The sequence below is a fragment of the Schistocerca serialis genome, chromosome 1, assembly GCF_023864345.2.
Source record: "Schistocerca serialis cubense isolate TAMUIC-IGC-003099 chromosome 1, iqSchSeri2.2, whole genome shotgun sequence".
NCBI classification, from domain to species: domain Eukaryota; kingdom Metazoa; phylum Arthropoda; class Insecta; order Orthoptera; family Acrididae; genus Schistocerca; species Schistocerca serialis.
In genome coordinates, this window is record NC_064638.1 from 286,962,017 (window position 1) to 286,981,606 (window position 19,590).

Sequence of the window (19,590 nt, forward strand, 5' to 3'; positions counted from 1 at the left end):
ACTAAGTACTCAGGGCAATGTGAAAGGTCTAGGCACAGCCTCAGCCTAGGTGTACAGGAATGGACGTCAAGTATAGGTGGTAAAGGCAAGGACTCCAGTTTCGTCAGAAGGGATCGGACATGAACCATAATCTTAAGCCTGACCTGGGCCGCCGATGAGGGAGATGAATCACTGTGGTTGGGAAAAGGAGACAGCAATTCGGATGCTCAGGAGAACTATGAACGTGAGCAACATAACTGGCAAGCAGTTGCGCACACCTAACCTTCAATGGAGGGAGTCCGGCCTCCACCAGGACACTGGTCACTGGACTCGTTCTAAAAGCTCCCATCGCTAGTCTAACACCACAGTGGTGCAATGGGTCGAGTAAACGCAATGCTGAGGGCACCGCCAAACCATAAACCAGACTCCCATAGTCAATGCAGGATTGAACAAGGGCTCTGTAGAGCTGCAGCAGCGTAGAGCGATCTGCAACCCAGTTGGTGTTGCTCAGGCAGCAGACGGTATTGAGGTGCTGCCAGCACTTCCACTTAAGCTGACAAAAGTGAGAAAGCCAAGTCAATCTCCACTACAGTCAGTGGATCATTATTAAGGTAGAGTTATGGTACGGGATGAATGGTATGACACCGACAGAAGTGCATGACACGTTTTCACGGGTGAAAACTGGAAGCTGTGGGCTAGAGCCCATGACTGCACCTTGTAGATGGCTCCCTGTAGGCGCCATTCAGCAACACCAGTACTGGAAGAGCAGTATGAAATGCACGAAGTCATCTGCATACAGATAAGGTGCAACTGACAGCCCTACAGCTGCAGCTAGACTGTTAATGGCTACTAAAAATAGAGAGAGACTTAATATGGAGCCCTGCAGGACCCCATTCTCCTGGATACAGGTTGATCTATGGGAGGCACCAACTTGGACATGAGAGGACAGAGCAACAGGACACTGCGGATAAAAATTTGGAGTGGGTCCCCAGAGACCCCACTCATGTTAAGTGGCATGGATATATCTTAAGATGGTGTCATATGCTTTCCGTAAATCAAAAAAGATGGCAACCAGGTGTTGGCACCTGGAGAAGGCTGTTTGGATGGCAGACTCAAGGGGCACAAGATTATCAGTGGTAGAGCGACCCTGCAGAAACTGCCCTGGCATGGAGCCAGTAGTCCCCGTGACTCCAGGAGCCAACACAACTGCCCCCCTCGGGGTCACCTGCTGCCACCGATGAAGTACTCATACCCATTCCCGCTGCGGATGAGGCATCAGTGAGATCTAGGTCCTCAGGGGACACCAAGGTCACCATCTCATCCTCAGATGCAGTATTGGTAGGGAGTGGTGATATTACGGTCACCGGAGGGTCCTGTTTCTTAGCACTCTTCTTCTTGGATTGCTTGCCCTCTTGTTTCTCTTTAGGAGCTTGCTGAGAGGACATCTCTGAAGTAGCTTCAGGCATGGAGGAAGACCAGGAAGCTCTTTGTCCAGCAGTGTTTGGCTCCTTTTGCCACTGGCAAATGTCCACTGTGGCATCAGTAGAGACCTTGAAAGAAGGGTCAAAAGGAATCTCTTCCACAGGAGAGGAGCCGGAGGAGGCTGTTGTTTCTCCAGCTGGGGGTAGGGGACCATTGTCCCCTGCATTTCAGGGGGGGGGGGGGGGGTGTCTTGCTCCTGAAGTAGTTACTTTGGGAGCAACAGATGGAGATTTTCCCCTACCACCATGGGGCGGATGTATTCTGGCAGCCCAGAGGGCCCACTGTTCATGGCACAGAGTGTGACGGCGACATTAAAGTAGCTGTAGCATATGTGGACGTCAACCAAACAAGGTGTAATCGCTCAAATTTACGTTTAGACTCCAGGATGCCTTTAGGAGTACTGTGCAGTATGCCAAGCAGGGGGAGTGGTGCTCTCCACAGCTGATAGAAGTGGGAGAAGGTGCACATGGAGTATCTAGATGTAGTGGACGTCCGCAGTCACAACATGTGGCACTGGAAGTGTGGCGGGAAGACATGTGCCCGAATTTCCAGCACCAAAGTAAGACGTAGGGGGAGGGACGTATAGCTTAACGTCACAGCGGTGAACCTTCACCTTGACCTTTTCAGGCAATGAATCACCCTCAAAGGCCAAAATGAAGGCACCATTAGCAAGCCTATTGTCTTTGGGTCCCCTGTAAACACGCCAGATGAAATGAACACCCCGCTGTTCTAGATTGGCATGAAGCTCGTCGGACTGCAAGGAGGTGGTCTCAATGGAAAATAATCTCCTGTATCATGTTGGGTCTTTTATGGGGAGTGACAGAAACAGGAATATCACCCAGCCAGTCACAGGCGAGTAACACCCGGGATTGGGCTGGGAATGCTGTCTGAATCAAGTCTGCACCGTTTCTGATCTTGGGCAGCGCTATCACTTCTCCAAACTTATCCTCAAGATGTTCAACAAAAAATTGAGGCTTTGTAGGTAGAAAGGAGTCCCCATCCATTCTGCTACAGACTAAATACCACCGGGGCGAATATGGCTCTCTTCTTTCTGTAGACTTATGTTCCTCCCATGGTGTAGCAAGGGAGGGAAATGATTCAGGGTCATACTTGTCAGCATTGTACTCTATCTTGCCCTTCTTAAGACTGCTGGCGCCGTATGGTCACCAGCAAGAGATGACCTAGTCCGCTTCATTGCAGGTCATCTGCCCTGATGCCTCCCACTCCACTCAGGGGCTCTCCCCATGAGCACCACCCAGCCACAGCAAAGGCCACCTGGCATGATGGTCGTTGCTGGGAGTCCTGATGCCCCAGGAGGACAGACCTCTACTCCTTGGCGTAAGTAGGGAGTTTACAGCTCAAGCATCAGCAGTGCAATCCCTGTGGTGTCAGGAGACTACCACCAAATGGGTACATGACAGGCCCACAACGGACTGGCTATAATGCTGAATACTGGATGCAGAGAAATCCAATATTGTCATGGAAGCAAAAGAGGACAGGAGACAACAGAAGAAGATGACACACCCCGAAAAATTGTCCTCGCCTAAATAGTTGAATTGCAGTTGGAGATACAAAGCCATGACAAGAGGTTCAGGAGATCGAATCTGAGGGCACTATGGATAACTCACACACCACGTAAGGTGCCCTTACCCATATGGCCCCCACTTCTGTAGAATTTGGAAAGTGGCAGGTCAAACCATCAAAATGGGACCTGAACTCATAGGGCCGAAAAGTGAGAGACTCCTTTTTAGTCACCTCTTACGACAGGCAGGAATACCTGGGCCTATTCTAACCCCCAGACTCTGAGGGATTTTTCATTGTCGTCATTCCACTACAATGTCCATATCCCATATTCGCAGGTGCGAATACATTTCATGAATTTATTTTTCTTTTCTGGTCTCTCTACACATGTTACGAATACACTGTGCATATCTGAAATCTTCACATTCTTACCTGTGAAGTTTCTTTAAATCTATTGTTCACTAAGTGTTTAACATGCTATTGACATCAACAGGATAATTAGTTTAAGGAGATGTATTTGGAAATATTTTTAACATTTACAGTATTCACAAACCACATGCACTTAAAAATTCAAAATTAATTTTTTCTTTAAACACTGACCTACCTTGTTTGAAAGCCCTTATTTGCCTCATTATTAAAATATTTTCTTTTCTAAAAACATTATTTTATACGCTATTTTTATGTGATTGATTGAGAGGGGTTATGGGACCAAACGGTGAGGTCATCAGTCCCGCAATTCAGAAGTGAGTTACAGACGAAAGAGGGTCTGCTAAAACTGGACGGATGCAGTCAGGGGAGTCAAATTATACAATAATGAACACTGAACACACACAGTAAAAGCATAAAAGGCAAGACCAAATCTAGAAACTGGAAAAAAGGGGGGAGGGGGGGGGGTCATAGGGGTCACAAACCAAGAAGACTGTAAAAAAAGTCCCAACCATAACCAACATGCCCCTACTCCAAGACTAAAGGAGAACCTTATATCTGGAAATAAAAACCACTTTCACAGAGGAAACCAAGGACGTTTTTTACTGTTTCCTCAGTTACAGACCGGGTGCTAATGACCATAGCAGTTTTGCGCCCCCCCCCCCCCCCCCCCCAAAAGAAAAAACCACAATGTGGTTGTGGATCATTAGCTAAAATTAAATTTAAGGAATTGGGAAGGCTATACTCAACACAAAGGGCCGAAAGAAGGGGACATTCCACCAATATATCGTCAAGTCTGGCTCCACAACCACATTGTGGTCTTTTTTTTTTTTTTTTTTTTTTTTTTTTTTTTTTTTTTTTTTTTTGGGGGGGGGGGGGGGGGGGGGGGGCGCAAAACTGCTATGGTCATTAGCACCCGGTCTGTAACTTAGGAAACAGTAAAAATCGAAAATAGAAACCAGCAGCAATAGGAACGAAACTCAAAAAACTGGAGAAACTAAAAACAGAAGGAAAGCTTAAAAATCCACTACAGAAAGGGGTTGGTTGTTCCCAAAAAGAGCTTCAAATGACTGACGTCATCTCACTGGCACTAATAAACTCGAGAACGCGATCAGCTGAGCGCGTGTCATCTGCTAAAATGGACGATATATCAGGCGACAGCTGTAAACGGGCGCATAACGGAGTAAAATAGGAGCACTCAATTAAAAGGTGTTTTACCATCCACAGCTGAGAGCAGGGGGGACAGAGTGGGGGAGGATCGCTGCTTAAAAGATGTCAATGGCTAAAAACACAGTGCCCTATCCGGAGCCTAATTAAATTTACCGACGACGCATTCGGGAGGAAGAGGTCCAAGCACATGGAAGAGCTTTCACGTCTCGCAATTTATTATGGGGAAGTGTCGACCAATGTGCGTGCCACAAAATAACAACACGACGAAATAAAACACTCCGTAGTTCGGCAAAGGGAATCGATCGAATAGCTGGCCGAAGAAGACTGCAGCCTTGGCCGCTATATCGGACGCCTCATTTCCACAGATACCAACGTGTCCTGGGAGCCAGAGGAACACCACCGAGACGCCCCCCAAGTGGAGCAAGCGCAGGCAGTCCTGAATCCGGTGGACCAGAGGGTGGACAGGGTAGAGAGCTTGGAGACTGAGGAGAGAGCTGAGAGAATCTGAACAGATAACATACTGTATCCACTGATGGCGGCAGATGTATTGGACAGCCTGGAGAACAGCGTAAAGCTCCGCAGTATAAATCGAACACTGGTCGGGAAGCCGAAATCGATTTGGGGTGTCGCCAACAATATAGGCACTCCCTACACCTAACGATGTTTTCGAGCCATCAGTGTAAATAAATGTGGCGTCCGGCATTTGTGCACATAGAGCAGCAAATGCCCAACTATAAACAAGTGAAGCGGTACCATCCTTGCAAAATTGACAAAGGCCACGGAGCAGGCAGGTCCGGGGACGGAGCCAAGGCGGTGCTGTACCCCAAGTTGTCAAGAAGGTTTCAGGAAAGCGGAAGGAAAGAGAATGGAGCAGTTGACGGAAGCGGACTCCTGGTGGTAGTAGGGAGGAAGGGTGGCCTGCATACCCTACATCCAAGGAGGCGTCGAAAAAAATGTCATGGGCCGGATTAGCAGGCATGGAAGACAGATGGCTAGCATAACGACTCAGAAGGACTGCTCGCCGATTGGACAGCGGAGGTTCAGCAGTCTCAGCATAAAGGCTTTCCACAGGGCTGGTGTAAAAAGCTCCAGACACTAAACGTAATCCACGGTGGTGGATAGAGTCGAGACGCCGAAAATTAGACGGCCGAGCAGAGGAGTAAACTATGCTTCCATAGTCCAATTTCGAGTGCACTAAGGCGCAATAGATGCGGAGAAGGACCACTCGGTCCGCTCCCCAGGAGGTACCATTCAGCACACGGAGGGTGTTGAGGGATTGCAGACAGCGAGCCGAAAGAAAGGAAACGTGGGAGGACCAGCACAGTTTTCTGTCAAACATAAGACCCAAGAATTTAGCGACGTCCGAAAACGGAAGTTTGACAGGTCCTAAACGTAAGGAGGGTGGAAGAAACTCCGTACGACGCCAAAAATTAACACAAACGGTCTTACTGGCGGAAAAGCGGAAGACTGTTTCGATGCTCCAAGAGTGGAGGCGATCGAGACAGCCTTGAAGACGTCGTTCAAGAAGGCTGGTCCGTTGAGAGCTGTAGTAGATCGCAAAATCGTCCACAAAGAGGGAGCCTGAGACATCAGGAAGGAGACAGTCCTTAATTGGATTTACGGCAATGGCAAACAGTACAACACTTAGCATGGAGCCCTGAGGTACCCCGTTTTCTTGGGAGACAGTATGGGAGAGAGAAGTGTTCACCCGCACTCTAAATGTGCGCTCTGCCATAAATTCGCGAAGAAATAGTGGCAGCTGACCTCGAAAGCCCCAAGAGAACAATATGCGGAGGATGCCTGTCCTCCAACAGGTATCGTATGCTCTCTCCAGATCAAAAAATATTGCTACTGTTTGGCGTTTCCGGAGAAAATTATTCATGATGTAAGTGGAGAGAGCAACAAGATGGTCAACTACAGAACGATGCTTTCGGAAACCGCATTGGGCAGGTGTTAGAAGACTGCGGGACTCCAGCCACCAAGTTAAACGGCAATTCACCATACGCTCCAAAACCTTACATACACTACTCGTGAGAGAAATGGGGCGATAGCTAGAGGGGAGATGTTTGTCCATTCCAGGTTTTGGAACAGGAATGACGATAGCTTCCCGCCATCATCTGGGAAAAGTACTGTCGGTCCAAATTCGATTATAAAGGTGAAGGAGGTAACGCAGACTATGGGGTGATAAATGCAGCAACATTTGGATGTGGATACCACCCGGTCCTGGGGCAGAGGAGCGAGAAGAAGAGAGTGCACGTTGGAGTTCCCGCATGGAGAAAACAGTATTATAGCTTTCGCGATTTTGAGAGGAGAAAGCAAGAGGTTGCACTTCCGCTGCACGTTTCTTCGGGAGAAACGCTGGCGGGTAATTTGAAGAGCTCGAAATCTCAGCAAAGTGTTGACCCAATGAGTCAGAAATTGTGACGGGGTCCACTAACGTATCATGCGCGACAGTGAGCCCAGAGACCGGGGAGAAACTAGGCACGCCAGATAACCGTCGAATCCGACTCCAAACTTCCGAGGAGGGAGTGAATGTGTTAAATGAGCTAGTAAAGAATTTCCGGCTTGCCTTCTTGCTATCGCGGATGACGTGACGGCATCGCGCACGGGACTGCTTATAGTTGGCCAAAGTACGATGGTGGCGGAAAACGCGAAGAGCACGTCGCCGCTCACGTATTGCGTCATGGCATGCCTCGTTCCACCAAGGAACTGGGGAGCGCCGGGGCAATTCGGAGGTGCGTGGTATTGAACGTTCCGCAGCTGTAAGAATAACGTCTGTAGTATGAGTGACCTCATCGTCGACGCTAGGAAAGTGACTGTCATCGAATGTCACTAGAGACGAAAAAAGTGTCCAATTGGCTTGTGCAAACTTCCAGCATCTCAGGCGCATATATGGCAGTTGTGGCTGCAATCGAAAGACAGATGGAAAGTGGTCACTCGAGTGTGTATCAGCAAGGGCGAACCATTCGAAGTGGCGAGCTAGCAGAACAGTACCGACCGAAAGGTCTAAATGAGAGAAATTTGTCATGGAAGCAGAGAAAAATGTAGGGTCCCCAGTGTTGAGGCAAACAAGATCCACTTGGTGGAAGACGTCTAGCAATAGTGAGCCACGCGGACATGGATGTGGAGATCCCCAAAGCGGGTGGTGGGCATTTAAGTCCCCAACCAGCAAGTAGGGGGTGGGGGTGGGGGGTGGAAGCTGACCAAGAAGATGAAGGAGATCAGCTCGTGCCATTGATGTGGACGATGGAATGTATACAGTACAGAGAGAGAAGGTGTATCCAGAAAGGGAAAGACAGACAGCGACTGCTTGGAAGGAAGTGTTTAAGGGGATTGGGTGATAATGGAGGGTATTATGGAGAAGAACCACGAGTCCTCCATGTGCTGGAGTGCCTTCAACAGAAGGGAGATCAAAATGGGGGAAGACAAAAGTGGTCGTAGGGACGCAGCTTTGTTTCCCGAAGACAGATGACCAGCGAGTAGGTTCGTAGGAGGATCGTAAATTCATCCCGATTGACCCGAATGCCGCAGATATTCAATGGATAATGGACATAAGGTGGACAGAAAATGAAAGAATGTGACCAAGGTTGCCGTCAACTCAACGACTGCTCAGAGCTTGCGACCGACAGCGTGGAACGGCACTCAGCCGAAGGCAAAAGATCCTGATCCATAGGTTGTTCAGGAGCAGCTCCTGCCACCAGCGATCGGCCGCCAGCAGTGCGCCTCGGCGACACAGAAGACAGCCGAGGGCGGTGGTGCTGTAGATGAGACACGCCGTGGCGGAGAAGGAGAGGAACTGGGTTTCTTATTAGCTTTCTTGGAAACATGATGTTTAGATGAAGGAGGAACCGATGGTTGTGAAGTTGGGGTACGTAAAAAATCTTCATGAGTATGCTCTTTTTTGGAAGTCCAGGTGTCTCACTTTTGGGATCGAGATTTAGCAGAACCCGATGACGGGTGAACCATAGATTGAGCAGGCGAAAGTAGGGAGGTTGAACGGGCGATCTTTGCGCTGGCCGATCTGACAACCGTGTCACTAAAGGTGAGATCACAAGTCTGCGTGGCCGCCTCCTTTGTTGGCCAAGGAGAGGCAAGGACAGTGCTGTATTTTCCTGTCTGAGGCACAGTGGGCTTTCGACTTGCGAATAATTTTCGAGCAGCAAAGGTCGACACCTCTTCCTTCACTCTGATTTCCTGAATGAGCTTTTCATCTTTAAAAATGGGGCAATCTCAAGAGGAAGCATCGTGGTCACCCATACAGTTGATGCAACGAGGGGATGGAGGTGGACAAGCACCCTCATGGGCATCCTTGCCACATGTAACACATTTGGCCGGGTTGGAACAGGACTCGCTGGTGTGATTGAACCGCTGGCACCGATAGCAACGCGTAGGGTCTGGGACGTGGGGGCGAACGGAAATTATTTCATAGCCCGCTTTTATGTTCGATGGGAGTCGAACTCTGGCAAATGTCAAGAAGACAGTACCGGTTGGAACAATGTTCGTGTCAACCCTTTTCATAACTCTATGAACAGCCCTTACGCCCTGGTCAGACAGGTAGTGTTGAATTTCCTCGTCAGACAATCCGTCAAGGGAGCGTGTATAAATGACTCCACGTGAGGAATTTAAAGTGCGGTGCGGTTCAACCCGGACAGGGAAGGTGTGGAGCAGTGAAGTACGCAGCAATTTTTGTGTCTGGAGGGCACTGACTGTTTGTAACAACAAGGTGCCATTCCGTAATCTGGAACAAGACTTTACAGGACCTGAAATTGCATCGACACCTTTCTGAATAATGAAAGGGTTGACCGTGGAGAAGTCGTGACCTTCGTCAGACCGAGAAACAACAAGGAACTGTGGCAACGATGGAAGAACTGTCTGTGGCTGAGACTCTGTGAACTTACGCTTGTGAGCAGACATAGTAGAAGATGAGGAAACCATTGCGGAAGAATCCCCCATGATTACCGGCGTCTCCGATGGCGCGCTCCTCCCTTGTGGGGGCCCTCTCTGAGGGCACTCCCGCCTTAGGTGATTGTTCACACCTCCTGACAAACGGACGAGGGACCAATCGGCACTTTCGGAAGGTATCAGCTTGGGTAATCACCCCTCCCTGGGCCTGGCCATTACCAGGGGATACGTACGTGTCCTACCTGTCTACCTGGGGCGGGGAATTACGCGTTACCCCGTCACCGGCTACACACGAAAATGCGTGGGTCGGCCTTCAGACATGCACAGGGAGGAAGAAAGAGAAAGGGAAAAACAAAGAAAGGGAAAGGAAAGAAGAGGTCTCAAACACCGCAGCGGAGAAAGGGTAAAGAGAAGAGGTAAGAAAAAGGGAAGGATAAAGACATACAAGCAGAGAACGCGAAGAATGCGTTACATTTACGAGCGTCCGTATCCGGACGTAGGCACAAACCATACTCCCAGAAGGGGAGAAGGGGAGGGAAAGAGCCAGAAGTGAGGGGAGGGGGGGCGAAGATGGGGGATAGGGAAGGATGCGGAAAAGGAAGGTATGCAGCCCGGAAAGGAAGGAGGGCCACATTAGCTCGGGGTCCCGTGCTCGCTACGCATGTATCCACAAAAGAGTTGTGGACCCGCTGGGGGGTGGGGGTGGGTTGTTACATAGGAGGAAACAATGTGTGAGCTGGGAATGAGCAATGCATAAATGTAAAATTGACTCCTTCCAAGTGAAGCAGAAAGAAGACCGCCAAACTGCAGTAGACTCCTTGATTGTATGAAGTTTATTACTATGAGCACTAGCACTCCAGATGGCATTCCATCTGTTGCACAAAGAAAGATTTGACATAGATCCACATATCCGCATCTGGAATCACGAAAGGAAATGGGGGGTGTGGGAGGTGGTGGTGGTGGTGGTGGTGGTGGTATCTGCTTCTCTAGCCAAATGATCCACCAATTCGTTCCTTGGGATGCCCACATAACTTGGGACCCAGAGAAAGACAACTAAAGAGGCGGCCCGCTCAAGGGCAGAGAGGTCATGGATAGCAGAGATCAAAGGGTGACTAAGAAGCATTGGTCAATAGCCTGCAGGCTGCTCATGGAGTCTGAACAAATTACAACACTGTGGATGGAGGCCTGAGAAACAAAGAGGAGAGCCCTGTGAATGGCTAGAAGCTCTTCTGTGACCCCAGCAGTAAATAGTGCTCGAAGCCAGTAGGAGATGTGAATGGGTATCCCACCTCATCAATAGTCTTGGAATCATCAGTGTAAAAGATGGTGGCACCCCGGAACTCTGCAAAGATGGCACACACAAGGTGCCAGAAAACCATAGGAGTGACAGAGACCTTAGGACCCTGGAATAGATCAGTCCGAAACTGTGGTCTAGGCACCATCCAAAGGGGACGGGGGGTGTGGGGTGGTTATGGGAGGAAAGACACTGGGTGCAGTCGAGTGAGTGGAGATCCCAACAGAGGAAAGTGACACACATGCTAACCAGCAATACCAACCATCAGCAGGTGTTAAGAAGGAGACGTACTTCACTGGCGAAGAGCACAGGGTACACAGGAGAGTCAGGGAATTGGCGAATGGCGATTGCATTAGAAACAAGGAGTTGGCTCTGTCGGGTATGTAGAGGGGAAATCTCCGTTTCCGTGAAGAGACTACCAACAGGACTCCTGTGAAAGGCACTAATAGTGAGATGCACTTCACAATGATGCACGGGGTTAAGGAGTTTCAAAGTGGAAGGAGCTGCTGAGCCATAAACCTGACTACCATAATCTAGTCTGGACAAGAACAGATCATGGTAAAGATGGAGAAGAGAAGAACAGTCTGCACCCCGAGATGTGTGGGCCCGGAGGCTGAGAGCATTAAGCTTCCACAGACAGGTAGTCTTTAGGTGGCGAATGTGGGGTAGCCACGTCAGCTTATCAAAAATAAGGGCCAAGAAGCGGGACTGTGCTACAACATCGAGGAGCTGATTGTCTAAATAAAGTTCTAGGTCAGGGTGTACTGTGGGTTGATGACAGAAATGCATAATCCACATTTGGAGGGAGGAAACTGTAAACCATGGGCGGTGGCCCACACAGAGGTACGAGCTCCAAAAATCGTCAACATACAGCACCGAGGTAACAAGAGGCCCAACAGAGGTCACAAGCCCATTGATGGCAATGAGGAAGAGTATGACACTTAGCACAGAACCCTGTGGGATACCATTCTTCTGACTCCGAGGGACACTGAGTGAAGTGCCAATTCAGACCTGGAAGAGCCGGTAAGATAAAAACTCGCAGACAAAAATCTGAAAGGGACCACGGAAGCCCCAGTCACGGAGGCTAACTAAAATGTGATGACGCCAAGCCATGTCATATGCCTTACGTAGGTCGAAGAAGACCGCAACAAGGTGCTGCAGGTGAGTAAAAGCCTGATTCCAATCTGAGTAAATGGTCAGGAGATCTCCCTGCCCGGAAGCCACACTGATACAAAGGCAAAAGTCCCTGAGATTCGTGTAATCAATATAATCTGAAGTTGACCATCCTTTCGAGCAGTTTAAAAAGTACACTCTTAAGGCTAATTTGGTGGTAGCTATTGAGACACATTGGGTTTTTCCCAGGCTTAAGGATGGGGATAACTATACTGTCTCACCATAGTGACGGAAAAGCACCCATGAGCCAAATGTGGTTGAAGACTCTGAGGAGCTGTTGTCCAAGTGTTGGATCATCTGGTTGTCGACGGAATCTGGCTCTCGGGCTGTGTCTCGTGAAGAGCTAAGAGCCTGCACCAATTCCCATTCAGCAAAGGGTGCATTATAGGGATCAGCATGATGTGGGAGGAAACAGACAAGGGTCTGTTAACTCTGCAATTCTGCCAGAGAAAGGTAGTAGGGTAGGAAGAGGATGACGATGCCATCGCAAAGTGTGTCGCGAGGTGTTCTGCGAGGATCAATGGATCAGTGCACATAGCATCTCTGAGGTTCAGACCCCGGACAGTTGACTGCCACTGGCGGTCCCGAAGGCTACAGAGCTTTGACCAAACCTGCAATGAAGAGGCATATATCCCCAGGGAAGAAACATAGCACTCCCAGCATTCCTTTTTACTCTGCTTAATAAGGCAAACGAGCCTTAGCACAGAGAGACTTAAAAAGTGAGGAGGCTGGTCTGTGAAGGATGTAGCTGAAATTGTTGCAGCGCCTGTCGGCGGCCCTGGACAGCAACTACGACAGCCTTGGTCCACGATGGTGCCAGCTGACGACGAGTGGGACCTGTGGATAGTGGGACAGCAGTGCCAGCAGCATGAACAACAGTGGCGGAGATGCCTTGCACGAATACATCAATGGAATTCGGGAGGGGGTGTCAAAGTGGACAGCAGACGTATATAAAGGCCAATTGGCCCTGCAGAATACCCAACACGGTGGGGTCCTGTCTGCGTGGCAGCAGCAAGGAACGACAGAATCACCAGAAAATGGTCACTGTCACAAAGGTCATTATGGGATGACTAATGTAGGGAAGCCGTAAGGGCAGGGGAGGAGATCGTGAGATCAATAGCATGAGAAGGTGCCATGAGATGCACTGAAGTGGGTAGGGGAACCATCATTGAGGAGACACGAATCAAGATCCATGATAAGCTGGTCAATTATGATACCCCTACCCGTTGAAGTGACACTCCCCCACACTGAATGGTGGGCACTGAAGTCCAGAGGAGGACAAACAGGGGTTTGCTGAATTAATGTAGACAGTGCAACATACACAAGTGGGCTATATGGATGGAGGTAGGCATTGCACATGGTGATTGCCAGAGTCGTTTGCACTCTAACCACTATTGCTTCCACGGCAGTACGTAGGAGGATCCAGTCACTAACGACATTGGAGCGAACCAAAGTGCAGACCCACCAGATGCTACCCCAGGGCCAGCACAGTTCTGACAGAACACCTGATAACCACGGAAAGTTGGAGAGTGATGATCACAGAAATGTGTTTCTTGAAGAATGAGACAGAACGCAGAATAAGAGGAGACAAGACGTTTGATTTCCGATAGGTGACGATAGTATCCGTTGCAATTCTGCTGGATGATCACGTGGTGCTAGTCCAAGAAAGACATGAAGAAGCCGAGAAGGAGGTCCGGTCACCCGGTCAATAGCTGTCACTGACAATGATGGGTGACATCCATAAATAAGGTGTCAGACTCAGGTTGCGAGGGGAGAGTTGGCACCTCTGGAGGCAACAGGGTGCCTTGTCTTGGGATTCATGTTTTTTCTTCTTGTCCTCCTCCTCCTCTTTCTGACATGGAGGATGGCAGGGCACAAGGGGAGTACTGGCTTCTGCAAGATCTGGAACCGAAATAGAGCGGGTGACCTTGGGGTGCACAGATAGTGCACCTTGTGGCTGGGTGGTGGTGCCATTCTTCTGGCTTGAGAGATGCCAAGGAGAGGGGTCCCAGGAGGGAGCCTGATCACCGGCAGATGTCAAAGAAGGGGGAACTTGTTCGGCCGGGAAGGGTGAGCGGCTCCCCGACGATAGGTTGTGGCAACTGCAGAAGAGGGGGTGGGAGAGTGGAACAGGGCTGGGGTAAGTACGAGGGAGGAGGAACAGAAGTAACAGAGGCAAAAGTTAACAGTGACACAGGATGGAGTCTCTCATACTATTGGTGAGCCTCAGCTTAAGACAGGCTGATCCAGGAATTGTATTCTTGGATCTTCTTTTCTCCCTTTTAAGCCAGGCATTCCAGCGAGTGAAGGTCAGCACAATTGACACACATAGGCGGAACACAGGGGCTTCGCTCACGGAGCGGGTGGCCACATCACCACACAGAGGGTCTGCTATACAGTGGGAAGACATACGCCCGAAATGCAAGCACCGAAAGTACCACATAGGTGGAGGTCTGTATGGCTTCACATCACATCTGTAGCACACAACCTTGACTTTCCCTGGGAGGGTATCCTCCTCAAAAGCCAGAATGAAGGCACCAGTATCGGTGCAATGGTCTTTGCGACCCTTCTACACACGTCGAACAAAATGATCATCATGCCACTCCACATTAGCCCGAGTTCCTCGTCAGTTTACAGGATGAGGTCCCTATGAAAAATTACTCCCTGGACCATATTCAGAGATTAGTGAGGAGTGATAGACACCGGAATATTGTGAAGATGATTACAGGCACGAAGAGCTGTGGATTGGGTGGCAGAAGAAGCTTTCAACAGGGAGCCCGACTGCATCTTACTAAGAGACTCCACTTCACCAAACTTGTCCTCGATATTTTCCACGAAAAACTATGGCTTTGTGGCGATGAATGTGCCCCCAACTGTCCTAGAACAGACGTGGTAACGGGGAAAGGGTTTCATCCCAAGACGGCAAGCCTGGCCCTCCTCCCATGGTGTAGTCAGGGTAGGGGAGGTTGCCGGGTCATACAAGGCAGCATTCAAGGATCCTTCACCATTCAAAGAGATGGCCTTTTGAGAACTGCCAGATTTTTGCAGTTTGATACGTTTCATGTGCCAATCACCCATCCTGATACCACCCACTCTGAACAGGGGCTCTCTGCATGGGCACCACAGCAAGGGACATCTGCCAAGGCAGTCATTGCCGGGAGTTCCAATGCTCCAGGTAGATAAGCAACCATTCCTTGCCATACATGGGGAGGGAACAGCTCAGGTATCAGTAGTGTGATATCCGTGTTGTCAGCCATATGGGTATATAACAGCCCCACCACACAAACTGGTTACCTGTGCTGGTGACCTAGCAGGGTGAAAGGGGGCTACAGTGGGGAAGGGAGGGAGGGAGGGAGGGAGGGAGGGAGGGAGGGAAGGAAGGAAGGAAGGAAGAGGAAGAGGAATCCACACCATAGATGCTGAGTTCTTCCCCATATGGCTCTCACTAAAAACAGGAAATTTTGAAGTGGAGGTCAAACCTAAAGTGGGGACCTAAAAACCAGAAAGAATGAAAGAACAGGCAAAAGGAACAAAATTGCAACCAATAAAGGAGACCAAGTGGATAGCCAGGTCGGCATAAATCAGAGCACCGAGAGTGGGAAGGAGGTGGCAACAGGGAAAGAGCGAGGATAAAAAGGGAGGTGGGAGGGTGAAGGAAATGCAGACAGGGAATGAAGAATGGGCTTGGGGCCCCGTGTACGCCAGGGACAAACTCACGAAAGAACCATGAGGCCCCTGGGTGGTACTTTTATCTGAAGCTATTGTGTTTCACCATGTTTGGATGTATAAATGTTGCTCTTTCCAAAGTTCAGTGCCGAAGTTTAGTAGCCCCTATTTTTCCGACTCCAAACATGTGCAACTTCACTAATATAAAGTTATTTTATGAAATATTGAAATTATAAATTTCATTTTGAGGAAATTTTTGGTGGGCTCTGATGATCAAATTTGAACTTTTTCATAAAATAGTATTAATAAGTAATACTTTTTCAGATTATACAGCTTTCAGCTAATTAGAATAACTACCTTCTCTAATGTGCACACGTGTTATCCATTTTCCTTACCTTTTAGATTATTCTCGGATCTATGATTATTCTGAAATTTAATTTTCCCACTTCTGTACTTCTACACATAGCAAAAGGCAGCAGTTATGAAGGTCTAGCAATCTAGTACAGTTACTGTGCGGGTTCGAGATTTGCAAACAATGAGGACCTATATTACTAACACACCATACCACAACCCTGTACAAGATGCAACACAGGGGCAACAAAAATTGTTTTTATAAAGTTTTGCATAATTATTGACTGAATTTAAAATGCTTCCATGATCTAATCATTAACAAGTATAAGAATATATGTTGAAAGTTTAACACAATAAGACAAATATTACAATTAGACACTGTGTATCCTGAGGCAGCATAACTGATAGGATGCAAATACAGGTATATGAAGTCAGTCAGTCAGTCAGTCAGTCAGGCACTTAGTGTCTTACAAGGAAGTTTACATGTAATTTCAAACCTTTCTTGAACTACCTCTCACTTACACGTTTAAAGTCAAATATTTAACGCATTAATTCGTCTGTAAAGTAATGGGACATTTGATGCCATTTTAAACATGGGAGTTCAATTCTTTAAAGACTCATGGGTTTAGTGACAGGCACTATTATGATTATGAACTGCCACTTTTAGCTTTACATTGGGCTAAATGGGATCTACACAAGGCACTGAACTAATGCAAGGACACTTTTTAAATTAACAAACAACCTGTTCACCATAGATGTGACACATGTCCTCCAACTATCCTGATCTGCAGTAAATATTTCAATTATAAACAGCTCATTAACAATCCTCACCTGCCTCACGAAGCCTCTGGCCACTGTTCTTTGTACGATTTGTACGTTCGCTACCTGCCAAATCAACTAGTGACAGCTGGCTGATACAAACTGCTCTCTTATCTTGAAGCACCGTTTCTCCTTGGCCATCAAGAGGAGCCTGGTGGCAAAATGAATAATGTTGAACATTGCATTGCAAAATTGGACTACAATACATGTTTGGAAATAGCCTAGTCTCATTTCTAAAAAACTTATCTTGCTGTTTCAAGAAGACGTTTAGCGCAAATTGTGTGAGGGTTATTCACAAATTAAGCTCAGACTGACAATTAAAAAAAGGATTTTTAAATATATACAACCTGTACTTGCTGTTGACATTGTTTCTCCAAAAGTAACTGTGCAACCCAACACCAGCTTCTTTACTTCATCATCAGAGAGTTGTACCACCTGACACTCCAACCAGTTGGTGACACCATCCTTGAGCTCAACATCAGTCACGAAGTGCTGAGCAGCCAGCCAGGCTTGCACAAAACATGGAAACTTCTTGGTGCCAACTTCAGACTTTAGGGAGGATACTGGAAACACTCCCAGCCAGAAAGTGAGTTTTTCCTTCCTTCAGAGTGTGGTTGTGCATTGTTGTGAAATAGAGAGATGATCTCAGACCACTTATTTTCTAGTAATATTTGAGCTAAATTGTCTAATTACCACATCGATAAAACTACTTTCCAATTAATTATCTTTTTCGTGTAAAATTCGTGACTTTTGAGAATTTAATTTTGATTTGTGGTAACAACTGCAAAGGAAACAAGTATCGACGAAACAGATAAAAGTAATGGTGAACAAAAACCTGAAATTTTTGAGCCATATGTTCAAAGCTGTCAACAAAAGCATCCTTTAAGCTGAATTAACCTCCAAATCGAATTAGCAGTTGAGATTATGTGCACAGCTTTGAATCAGGGAGGATGAAATGCAGAGCCTGTTGCTCCAAATTGGCATGTAACTCGTCATCAGTCTATACGAGGAGGCCGTGTTGAAAGTTGATACCTAGTACCATATTCGGGCATATGGCAAGTGGGGAGGGGGTCGAGTTATTGGAATGTCACCCAGCTTTTAACAGGTGAGCACTGCCCATGACTGAGTGGACAACACCGTTTCAATCAGAAATGAACCACTTTTCATTTTCAAAATCCCTGCTGCATCCCCAAACTTGTGCTCAAGATGTTCAACAAAGAAAAATGTGGTCAAAAAGTAATCACAATAAGTATTGTGGGGAGTTTTCTTTTAGCCCTACCTCACTCCCATATAGCAGCCAGGGAAAGAAACTTAAGGTCTCCGCATTTAAGTGATTCTGAAGTAAGTTTGATCTGCTACATTTACGAGTCACCTGTGTTGGTGCTACCCACTCCAAATGGGGGCTCTCCCCCCACTCAGCTGCACCATAGGCAACCTGGCAAGTTAACTACTGCTTTAGTGCCCATGCCCCGACTAACACATGCACCTTGGCTTACGTGGGGAGTTTCCAGTTCAGACACTAGTGTTATTCCTGCTTTGTGTGTGTGTGTGTGGGGGGGGGGGGGGGGTATCACCATGCAAGTATTTGCATCCCCCCCCCCCAAAAAAAAGAAGAAGAAGAAGAAGAAGAAGAAGAAGAAGAAGAAATCTACTGTGTCGGGTTTTACCTTTACTAGGAAGTTAGAGAGCAGAGATTAAAAGGTGCAAAATGTAGGCTGTACACTGCGTTGGGCAACCTTCCCTGAACAATCTAACGATCTCCACCTCTGAGCATGCTGGAAGAGATGAAAGTGTGTCAAATCAAACCAATTCCAACCATTACTGGTGCCAAGAAGACCATCCAATGGGAAGGTAGAAGGGAAAAGAAGAGTAGTTGAAGGATAGATTTTTCAGGAGGGCGAGGGAAGCAGCACTGCGATACTGGGGCTCTAGGTGGCCAAACATGTATTCACAAGAGTTGATGAGCACCTTGGGGATGGCTGTGGGATCTTTGAAAAACAAGATCAAATATCAAACAACACCGAGTTCAAACTAACACATGTAGGGTTACATGAAAATGACAAATTAATTGGCAAAGTAATAGGAATAAAGCAGACTGAGATGATCACCTGAAACTGCTTCTCAATTGTCTGAATATGTTAACATATCTACTGAACAGGACAGAAAATACATAAACAACTCTAATTGCAAAGGCAGTAATATGAACACAATTCTACAACCTAGACGTCCATAAAGGATGAACAGATTGCGAAACACATAGTATATTTCAAGCTATTTTTGAGCATATGTTGAACAAATGCACAAGTTCGACAAAAGTAGTAAAAGGTGAGCTGCCTGAGATAAAGGAACAGATAGGACAAGATTTCTCATTACAGCACGATACCATTAGGCAGTGAATCGGTTCGGTAAAAAAGAATTTGTGCAGTTAAAGAAGTCTTGCATATGAATCTTGAAGATAGCAAAATTGTGAATCATCGTTAAATCTGTCACAGTGAGAATGTGAGCTGCAAACTCATACTGCAAGAAACAACACACAAGGGGGGCTGTACTGAAGTATACATATGCGCTCATGGAAGAAAAATTCAAAATTTGTGCACCTGACAGTAAAAGCTTTCAGCGACTATTTATTATTTCATTTCAAGATGTGCTGCAACTTGTGAAATAATGTTCAAGAACTGCATTTGTAAGCAGATATGTACACAGAGGCACTACACTCTGGGTTACTGAGGCAAGAATACTGCCATACACATGAGAAATATGAGAGTAGTTTGGCAAAGTATTGGTCAAAGGGAATACAAGGACGACAC

The 19,590-nt window shown here is 47.5% G+C and overlaps 1 protein-coding gene across 1 annotated transcript in view; it reads right to left on the minus strand.

Annotated features, from left to right (window-relative positions):
* Nucleotides 1–19,590, minus strand: part of LOC126468348 (kinesin-like protein KIF23) — a 156,606-nt gene that overhangs the window by 104,158 nt on the left and 32,858 nt on the right. Inside the window, exon 5 of the mRNA XM_050096543.1 lies at nucleotides 16,796–16,934. Within this exon, the coding sequence (XP_049952500.1) occupies nucleotides 16,796–16,934 (139 nt within the window). The remainder of the gene's footprint in view (nucleotides 1–16,795; nucleotides 16,935–19,590) is intronic.